Source organism: Micromesistius poutassou, assembly GCF_964030765.1.
Source record: "Micromesistius poutassou genome assembly, chromosome: 6".
Taxonomy (NCBI): Eukaryota; Metazoa; Chordata; class Actinopteri; order Gadiformes; family Gadidae; genus Micromesistius; species Micromesistius poutassou.
In genome coordinates this window covers 7,896,706-7,907,604 of record NC_140276.1, presented here as the reverse complement: position 1 = coordinate 7,907,604, position 10,899 = coordinate 7,896,706, and the positions used below count along the sequence as shown (strand labels likewise).

The 10,899-nt window shown below is 48.3% G+C and overlaps 1 protein-coding gene across 1 annotated transcript in view; it reads left to right on the top strand.

Annotated features, from left to right (window-relative positions):
- Positions 1-10,899, top strand: part of LOC311344802 (teneurin-2-like) — a gene marked incomplete at both ends in the record, with an annotated part of 68,843 nt that overhangs the window by 5,688 nt on the left and 52,256 nt on the right. The window contains one exon of the mRNA XM_084469141.1: positions 5,540-5,848. Within this exon, the coding sequence (XP_084325267.1) occupies positions 5,540-5,848 (309 nt within the window). The remainder of the gene's footprint in view (positions 1-5,539; positions 5,849-10,899) is intronic.

The following is a 10,899-nucleotide window of genomic DNA, read 5'->3' as shown; positions in this document are numbered from 1 at the left end:
ATGCCATGTTCAATTCCATATTCTCCAGATAAATTGTTGTTGAAATACTGATGGTGTTATAAAAATGTTCTAAGAGTGCGATATATATTTGAAGTGACTATAAATCAAAGGGACATGTTCGCTTTGAGGATGTCAGAATCATTTAGGATTCATATTTAGATTTTATACATTTGTAAAAATATATCTAGTTTTTCCTTTGCCAAATAAAAACCAAAGTCTCCTCTTTGATTTAAAGTGCCTTTATGTAACGTCGCTTCACAGACCCATGCAAAGACGCGCACTGCGTTATTTCACATTTCAATGTTGTAGTTCAGGGACAGGGAAGTTTCACAAAGCAGGTGTAGTTTAAAGAGAAGAAAGTAGTGAATAAAATACACGAAAAACACATTTAATTCCCCCATTCACTCAGCCGATTGTATGCGCCTCGTTCTGGGATAGGGCCATAGTTCCTTGAATATTAGTTAGAAAATCAACCAAATATCTGTTGATTACATCTTTCTCTTGAATAGAGGAAGATTTCCCTTGACTGGTTGGATCAGTGATTGTGATCTCATTAACCGTGCCATAGTGCTCCCATTCATTAGCATAGGATCTGAAAAATACGTGTGTGGGTGTGTGTGTGTAGGGGTGTGCGTGTGGTCCACACACAATCATTATTTACCACTATTTTAGCTCATCACCATAGAGACCATGGTTTCTTTTTTTTTCATTTCCGATGTTTGCATAATTCTACCTGTTAATATGTGGTGGAGAGGTAGAGAAGGAGTAATTATCACACATATTATAGTCACAACCAGGCAGGCCTACAATTAATACGATAACAGTAACCTTGGCAATCAATTGTGAAGCATGTGGTTCAACTAGATGCTTGAAGCTAGACATATAGATAGACAGAAAGACACATACACATACACATAATTCTTCCAAGTAGATGTTTTCCCTTTTGCATTGTCATTTTGTGAATAATCAGCTTTAATTTTTCTTTAATTTAGAAATATCTTTCCAAGGGTATAATTAGAGGTGTGCGACCCTTTGCTAATTTGCTGAATTTCAGCGCTGCTTTTAATTTCTTTGTTTCCCTTTCACACTACACTTATTCCTGTGTAAAAAAAAAATATATATATATATCAAAATCCTTGCGAACCCAACGAAATGTATTAAAGGAAACCTCTATCTGATACAGTGTATCAAACGGAAGTGTGGTGAACATAATCTCTGCCAAGAAGAGATCAAGCATTAACATCAAAAACCAAATCATTTCCTCAGCTGTCATAGGTAAAGCACAGCCATGTTCTCAGAACCTAAAAACGGGCTGAGAAATGCTGTCACGCTTATTAACAGTAATTTCAGAGGAGATTACGGGGGGGGGGGAGGGGGGACACAGCATGCGCTTGGCTCTGCTTCCAGAACGTAATGCATATTCAGCCCAGGAGTCAATCAGTTCACCAGTCGAGCTCTTCGGGGTCCAGTCGAACGTGTTTTGAAATGGCGCTCCCCTCCTGATTTGAAATTGGTATCGTTGGGGGTGTCCCATACCATTAGCCAGCCGAGCCCGGAAAATGGCGCATAATTGCGCGCACCGGAGTGGGGCGGGTGTTTCCCTGTTTGACGTCCCATGTGGAACCACGTCAGGAGTTCGGTCACATACAAGGCACCTGAATGCACCTGCTCTCTGTACTTACGCCCCTTAACGCGTTCATTTCTTGGGCTTTTGTAATTCCTGTGCTTCATGTGTTGTTGAACAAAATGGTCAAAGTAAATTGCAGTCAGTAGTTCATAAGATAGTATAAAGCTAGGGTTAGATAAAGTTCACGAAGTTCATTACGTGCAATCCAACAGTAAAAACTTTTTTTTCAGTAGATCAAGGCCATGATCCAATCATTGTCCTTAATTTGGCATAAAGAAAAAATAAAATCTATTGCATATAATTTATTATATTACAAAAGTCATTACTGCAAAAAGGATGTATATTCCTGTTCGTAATAAAAATGAACCGTTGCTTTCATCTCAAGTGACCCACATCCAATTGGGGTTTAAAATAAAATCACATGCATACAGGCAGGCTTTGCAAATATGGAATCTAATGGACAATGGGGGCTGTGCACCCGATACTGTGAGTTAAATACGATGTTCCCGCATTATCTTAGTACTTCATTTTTTGTTTCACTTTCTTCTATTTCACTGACTGCCGATGCACTCATTCATTCTCTGTCTTTCCCTCTATTTTCCTCTTCATTCACGGCATCCCCTTCCTTCCATTTCCTTGCTACTATCTTTCTCCATGTCTATCATGCTCCATCCATCAGTTTATCTTAATACCTCCTTCACTCTCTACATTTCCTCTCCTCCTCTCCCTCCTCTTCCACCTCTCTCCATTTAGCCTGACCTTATCTCCACCGCCTTCGTTGTCCTCTGTCCTCTCCTTCTTTCCTCTCTCCTCTGGTCCTCTCTCCTCTGGTCCTCTCTCTCCCTGTCATGTCTTTTCCAGTCTTCTCTCGGCCGTCTCTTATCCCTCCTCTCATCTCCTCCCTTGTAATCTCGTTTCGTTTCTTTTTTTATCTCTCCTCTTGTCTCTCCTCTGTCCCTCTATTAGTGACAAACACTCAATGAGGCGTATTGGATCACTCTGCTTTCATCTGTAAACACTCTCCTAACGCTGCCTGGCTGACAGACACACACACACACACACTTAACGTAAACTGCACTCATATGCGGTGAGCTCGACAAACGAATGCGTGCGCTCACAGGCAGACGCGCGGCTGGTGAAAGCACCTTTTAAAAACACGGAAAGAACACAATTACTAATTACTATTAAACACGCATGCATGACGTGCATAATCGACCTGAGAAACACACACACACACACACACACACACACACACACACACACACGCACACACACACCCGAGTGCATGAACACGATGCGGATGCTTTGAATCACAAACAAACCCACACGTTTGCTCACACACAATCACAGGAGCACACACACAAACACACATCCTAATCTTTCCACTTTCCCACCAAAAACTGGCCATTTAACATTTACGCCACGCAAATGTCCGTGACGGACAGGATAATACAGTGCGCCGCGTCGCCATTGATCCGCTTTGCATATGCAGAAGCGTCTTCTACATCTGTCACGTTACGACAAAGCAAACGCACAATCGGCTTTCCATTTGGGGAATAACCGTGATAGATTCCCGTGTTGCCGCGAGTCCTCTCTGTCATCCATCTTTGTTTGAGTACATGCAGATCACGCCGGCGTCGGGCCTGTCTGCCGCTGACTGTGATGGGGACTGATTGGGTTCTGGATGCGTAATCACTGGTTATGGGATGTTAATTGTATAGAGCGGTGACTGCTGGAATGCGGCGGTTCATGTGTGCGCGCACACACACACACACACACACACACACACACACATATGCAGACACACACACACATACACAGACACACACATATGCATAGAAACACACACACACACACACACACACACATATCCACGCACACACACGCACACACACACACACACACACACACACACACACACACGTTTTCATAGATTGTGTTGATGTCTTTCCCTGTCTTGTGGTTTTGTAGTTGTAGTTATTCTGTGTTTTTGTTTTTTTGTAAGTGATGCGAGAATGTCCAGGCCGATGGGGTGTGCGCGTGCACCGTAGTGATGGAGCCGTAGTGGTCTCGCTCGTAGATCTGGAGGATGTGGACCCCGTTGAATCTGTTGCAGCGGATGTTTGAGAAGCCCTGTGTGTTCTGCTCTCTCAGGTGTCCTGGAGTTCTCGCCGGTCTTCATGCGCTACCTCGTCTCAGGTACGGCTAGGCTTAGACGTGTCGTGGTGAACCAACCCCCCCCCCCACTCCCGAGCGTTCCCGAGTGTCCCCGCTTATCCATGTTTAGAAGTTAAAGACTGCCTCTCCTCTCCTCTTTCATCCTCGGCACTGTGAAGTTGGAGGTAGAACTAAGGACACAAAGAAGAACAGGAGCCATAATAAAAGGAAAATGGAAAAAAAAAGAAAAGAAAAAAAACAGATGGACTTTTTTCTTTTTTCTTTCTTTGCCGTTATCACCGGTTTAGCTCATTAGCAGACTGTAGCCTTAGTAACCAACCACACCAAGTTATTCACTCGCCTCTGCTCTCCCCGGTACAGGCCATCTGCTTTGTCTGAGTAATGCCGGAGACTTTTCACCCCTCCTTCCCTCCCTCCCTCCCCCTCCTCCTCGCTTCTGTGCCGTAGCGGAGTGCTTCCAGCAGAACTCTCAAGTTACGACGACGCCCCTGAAGTGGGCGTCGCGGTGAAGAAGCAGCAGACGATTTTCATCTGCTTAATTCCTCCTCTCTGATTGCGTCCGTGGCGCCTAATGAGTCACAGTTAACCCCCGGTCGCACAGCTGTTTGATTCCACAAGGCCTTGATTCGCGCTCCTCGTCATGAGACAAGCTGCGTGGCTCCGCACCCTCTTCCCCGGCTGCGTCCCCACGCCTCCCCCCCCTCCCCCCCACGCAGCAAATGAAGTGAATCACAACTGGCTTTTCCCCCTACCCCATACAACCCCCCCAATCCCTTCACCCCAGCAGCTGATGGTGAGGAATTGCATCCACAATACTCTTTTAATTAGAATAGAGAATAAATTGGTTGAGCATGCCTTTTTCCTTAATTGCTTTTTCCTCAGCTTGGATGTAATTGGGCTGCAGCAGTGTTTATTGATCTCCTTTGATGTGCTCTAATTTGGATAATTGTAACTATTTATTTTGGATGTGACAAGTCAGTTTGTCTAAGGACTGCAGTAAGGAACGGTTTGGCTTGGGGTGGGAGAATAAGGGGGGGAGGAGGGGGAGGGGGGGGGGGGGGTGACAGGAGCAGACTCCCAGAGCCTGTGGTCTGGCCGTGTGATTGCCACCAGGTAGGAGAGATGAAGGCACCCAGCGGGCAGTTTAAGAAGGAGCCCTGCCACAGCCTGAGAGGGCCTCAGGAGGGACACGCTTTGATCTCACATCAACACTTCATGAATGCCAATGCAGGCAGAGACACAGAGCGGAGCGAGGGGGGGGAGGCACTCCCACCACGCCGGCCTTCAACACGTACGCCTTTCAGACGCCCGTCTACACTCAGCGTCATCCTGCTCACACCCTTCCTCCCCCGAGCTCCGGAGCCGTCCCGTCCCTAGAGCGCTATTCCTGTACCGCTGTTGGTGTGTGTGTGTGTGTGTGTGTGTGTGTGTGTGTGTGTGTGTGTGTGTGTGTGTGTGTGTGTGTGTGTGTGTGTGTGTGTGTGTGTGTGTGTGTGTGTGTGTGTGTGGTGCAGAACATTTGTGTGTCTTTCTGCGGGGCATCAATATGTCACACCTGCTGTCTTACCTGCGACAGCCACACATTTCTACTTTCCCGGCTCAACACGAGCGTGCAATCTCTCTCTCTCTCTCTCTTTCTCTCTCTCTCTGCCTCTCTCTCTCTCTCTGCCTCTCTCTCTCTCTCTCTGCCTCTCTCTTTCTCTCTCTCTCTGTCCCACTCCCTGGTAACTCCAGGTAACTTCACTCTGGCTGAGCTGGGGGCGTGCGAGCCCAACCCCCAGCCGCACCCGGCCGCTGCGCCCTACTGCCCGGACCTGCACCTCCTCCAGCGGGGGGGGGGTTACGCCCTGGGCGCCGGCTCCGACGCCGACTCGGACCCCGAGGGGGGGCCCCTGTCCCCGGAGAGGGCCATCCAGCTGTGGTCCGCGCAGGGCGGCCGCGCCGGAGGCAAGTCCCGCCGCAGCTCGGGCGTCTCCAGCCACGAGAACTCGGCCCTGACCCTCACGGACTCGGAGAACGACAACAAGTCGGACGACGAATCAGGTAGGAGCAAGGAGGGGCGGCGCCCGGGGGGGGGGGGGGGGGACTCTCTGCTCTGTCCGCTGACGAGGCCCTTTGGCACTAATGGGGCTTCTCCTCTGATTGGCTAACATTCCCAAATGAAGTGACCCCCCTCCCCCCCCTCGTGCTATTTTTCTTTATTTATTCTCGATTTATTTTGGTTCCAGCGAACGGTGGATGCTTGTCTCAGCTCGGGTGGGGGGGTTGGTGGGGGGGGTGGGGGGGTTGGTGGGGGGGGGGAGACTTCAGTTGTGGTTCTTTTTTCGGGGGTCCAACTAGAATCGCATTATAATAAGCCGCAGGGTTCGGTGGAATCAATCTTTGTGATAAGTCGTGCCGGAGAGTACCTGTGAGGCTGACAAAGCTTCTGAACATTTTCAGGGTGGATTTCGGGGGGGGGCAGGGGAGGGGGGGGAGCGGCGGGGGGGAACAAGAAAAACACAGAATTATGCCTGACTTGTCCTGTATGATTTATAAAGATGATGTGTTTTACAAAGAAGGGGTAATGAAAGCTTTCAATCTCAGTGTGTGTGTGTGTGTGTGTGTGTGTGTGTGTGTGTGTGTGTGTGTGTGTGTGTGTGTGTGTGTGTGTGTGTGTGTGTGTGTGTGTGTGTGTGTGTGTGTGTGTGTGTGTGTGCACGAGAGAGAGAGAGAGAGAGACAGTGAGACTGAACGAACCGCAAGGGTTATGAAGTGCCATTCCTCAGAGGACGTAAAAAGAAATTATACGGTTCCGTTTATGGGGTCTTTCGGAAGATGTGGTGTGTGACAATATATATCTCCGATAAATAGCCCTCATTGACAGTTTTAAAATCTTTGCGTCGTAACTCAAAGCGACGCGTCAGATCCGAGGGTAGCGTATTGACGTGGTCTCCTTCTGATCCGAGGAGCAATAGTTGAAACCGTCCCCCGGAGAGCCATCCATAGTTTCATCAATAGCACTTAGCCAAAGCAACTCTACCCTTCTTATACCACTTATCTGTCGAGATCCACTGATCTGCCAGTCTTTTAAAAAACAATAGCAAACCCTTTGGATATTTAGCTTTGAAAGCATTCAAAAGACTCCCTCCTTTTTTTTTTTTTTTTTTTCTGAGCTTTTCCGTTTTGTGTTTCCACTCCGAGATGGAGTGAGAGAGATGCTAATCGCTGCTTGTTCAAGCGTGAAACTTCGCTCCTTTGCTGTTTTTCTTCAGTTTTTCTTCTGTGTTCTTTTGCGTTTATTTATTTTTTTCTTTCTTCTATTTCCGTAAATCTTCCCGTGTGAGTGAAAGCAGCACACCAGAGGGAACCACCTTCCTGTGGCAACTTTGTTTATTGCTAACTTCCCCGCTCCCCTGTTAATCCTGCCGTCGTCGTCGTAAACTGCCACGTGAGCTTCGACAAGGTGTCGATGGAGGTTAATGAAAAGTGGATTGGAAGGGAAAGCGACGGTCTAATTAATTTAATTTCCGGCAGCCGTGCGCATGGTGGGGCCCCTGGATTGGGCGGGCGGCAGGGGGGGGCTCGGGGGGCACGATGGAACGGGAAGGAGGGGACCCCCGCATCAGAGACGACTGCAGTTTCTGATCAACTGCTCGACACCTATTAAACACGTCGAGAAACACCTTTGCCAAGTCCCGCCTCTCATCCCGCCGCCTGATGATTGCTTTGTGGTTAATTACTAAGCTAATCTCCCGGTCGCAGATATCAGCTGAAGACGTCGCAGGCGCTGTCTTGGGTTTCAGGCCCGGTGAAAAATAAAAAAAGGGGGGGGGATTTTGGTCGCCGGTGTAAAAATAAACTGGTAATCCGCCAGTGTAGGGTGACAATGTTTTTTTCTGACGGGATGATGTCACTGAGTGATGTTTATTGAAATCATTAATCCCCCCCCCACACCCCCGAGTTTTTTTTCCTAGTTTCTAGTTTCCCAGACAGAAAGTTTGGACCAAAGCATCGCATGGCCGGAAATCAATTGGATATAAAGTGTAAGGTTCCATATCAAAGCAGGTCAATTAAACACATCAAAGGCACAAACACACAGACACACACACACATGAGCACACGCAGCGCCACTGCCGCGTTGCAGCGACGTGAAGAGGAAGTGAAATGTGTGTCAGAAGGAGCCTTTTCCTTTAAACAGGGAGCTCAGGGTGCATTTACATAAACACGTTTGATTCTCGGGGAAAAAAAACTAACAAAAAAAAGAGCCAGAGTGTCTCTCTGGTGGCGGCGGAGTCAACCCATGGTTCCTTCATCTCCCTGAAACAAGACCCAGCACTGACAGAGAGCATCATGGGAGACTTTTTTCATTGGATGATTAACTGCTAACGAAACCTCCTCTTTTTTTTCTTTTTTCAAGAGACACACTGTTGCATCAGTTTTCCAGGGCAGAGGGCTGCGCACCTCACCAGACGAGACGCGTGCGCTTTGACTCCTAAAAGAAAAACCCCAATCCTGCAGCAAATAATTTTGCAGCCATCCACGTTCGCCTGCTTCCACGCTCCGCCCGCGCAGAGCTTCTCAAATCTACACTTTGCATGCGATTCCCAGCCCGGGCGCCCTCGCCTGTCAGGAGCGATCACATCTAAGACACACAGGTGCTGGCTGATAAAAGAAGGGAGCGGGTCGTGTGCATGTGTGCCTGATCAAGTCAATTCACCAGTCGATTACTCCCCCAAAGGGGGAGCGCTGAATGCTTATGCATCTGGCACGTGGCTTTCGTGTCTGGGTGCTAAATCACACGTCCGCAAGTACGGCGGAACCGTTTAACTCGAATCAGACTTAATGACCCCACCATTGTGTGTCATGTTTGAATGTAGCTTGTGTGTGCGTCTCTGTCTCTGTGTGTGTGTGTGTGTGTCTGTGTGTCTGTGTGTGTGTCTGTGTGAGAGAGATGATATGCACGCGTATGTAGTTTATGTGTATGCGGTATACCACGTCTGCGCCTGTGTATGTTGGAAGCGCCCTTGTGTAAAAACTGTTTATCCGACTATTATCGTGAGTGTGTGCATGTGACTATGTGCACATCTGCAATAACGCATTAATGATGGTGTGCCGAGAACAGCGAACTTCCGGCTCTCTCTATGTGTAGCAGTGTGTAGCAGTGTGCGTACACGTTAGTGTGCGTGTGTGTGTGCGCAGATGCATCATTTATGTACATGTTTATAAGTGTGTTTGTGTGTCAGTGAACCTGAGCATTTCCTTACATGTGTAGCGGCGTGTGCCAGCGCTGTGCGTGCGTGCGTGCGTGCGTGCGAGCTTGTGTGTACGTGTGTCGGCACATGTGCGCCTGAAGAAACAAGAGCAAGAGCAAGCAACAACCCCAAAAAAAAAAAAAGAAGTGGGAGCGACGGGGGTGTCAGAGCAGCAGGAGGAGGATCTGAGCGTCTAATAATAGAGATAGACGGCGGCGGCAGAGAGACACAAGAAGCAACATCATAAGCACATGCTAACCGAATCAAAGAAGGACTGTGATGTGCTAAAACGCGGAGCAGCACGCCGCTCCGCTCCCATACCGCTGTGCCTCTCTTAACAAGCATCTCAGGTCTCACCTCCACCTTCCTCCTCCCCCCCCTCATCTACCTCTCCCTTTGCCTGCTTTCTTCTCCGCCGCGGCTTCACGCCTGTTGTAGCCCCCCCTCTGTGATACCCAGTCTTGTTATGCTTGTTGTCGGAGGAGTGCGCCTGCCTGATTGACGGGTGTCAGTATCGGGGACTTTGGGATTCACCAGTGTGTGTGTGTGTGTGTGTGTGTGTGTGTGTGTGTGGGTGGGTGGGATGGGGAGGGGAGGGGGGGGTTGGGGGTGGGGGGAGGGCATGTGTGGGTGGGGGGAGTCTCGCATGTGTGTGTGTGATTGTGCGTGGAGAGAATGTTGGTGTGTTTGGGAAAGAGAGAGAGAGAGTGTGTTTGTGCATGTGTCTGTGTTTATGTTTGTGTTCATGAGGTTGTGTGAGGATGTGTGTGGTCTCCGGACCTGTGTGAGATACACATTTCATTGTAAAGAAGTAATGGCCCCAGTGGTCATGAATCCTTCAGGTGACACATACACACACACACACACACACACACACACACACACACACACACACACACACACACACACACACACACACATTAACAGGCACACACATATGCACACAACCACACACACACACACACACACACACACACACACACAAAAATCCCCCTAACAAAACTTGTCATTTTGAAAAATGACTCAACACAACAAACTTCTGGCCGACTACTGGTGCTGCAGGTGAGAACCAGACATCAGAAACTATTTTAAACATCGGATTCTTGCTGGGCTAAAAAGACCGGAAACTAACAGCACAAAGCATTGAATCGAATACACCTTAAAGACTGTGATCTTCCAGATGGATACAATCTTTAGGTGAGCCACCTTGTGCCGTTGCTAGTCTCAACACAATTAGCAGCACCACATATTGGCTTGACATAACTCGTTTGACAAGGTGAGTGTCGTGCATGCGCACATGCGAGCGTGTGTGTGTGTGTGTGTGTGTGTGTGTGTGTGTGTGTGTATGTGCAGATGTGTTTGCTTTGATCAGGGAGAGGTCGTTCTTTGTGGTATTGTATTAACACTCCATGTTTTCAAGCGAACCCACCGCAAGTCTCCTGGATTAGCATGATTCTCTGTTTCTGTCCGCTACACACAGATGGGGTGGACTCTAACACAGTCACACACACACACACACACACACACACGCACACACGCACACACACGCACACACACACACACTTGCATATGGAGCGACCAGCACATAAGCAGCTTTGCGCAACAATACAGTTTTCACAAAGAAACCATTTGTTTTTCGCACAATACACTTTCTCAGCTGTAGCTCAAAAAACAGCTGGGTAAATAAATCCTCATTCGACAGGAAAAGGCCAGTGTGTGTGTGTGTGTGTGTGTGTGTGTGTGTGTGCACTTTATGATTTTTCAAAGAATAGCAGGGTGTCCATAGCCAACCTGTGGCATGAATGTAATCTCAAACACTCATTAGCATCAAGCACCATAAATGCGACGTGGGCGTTTAAT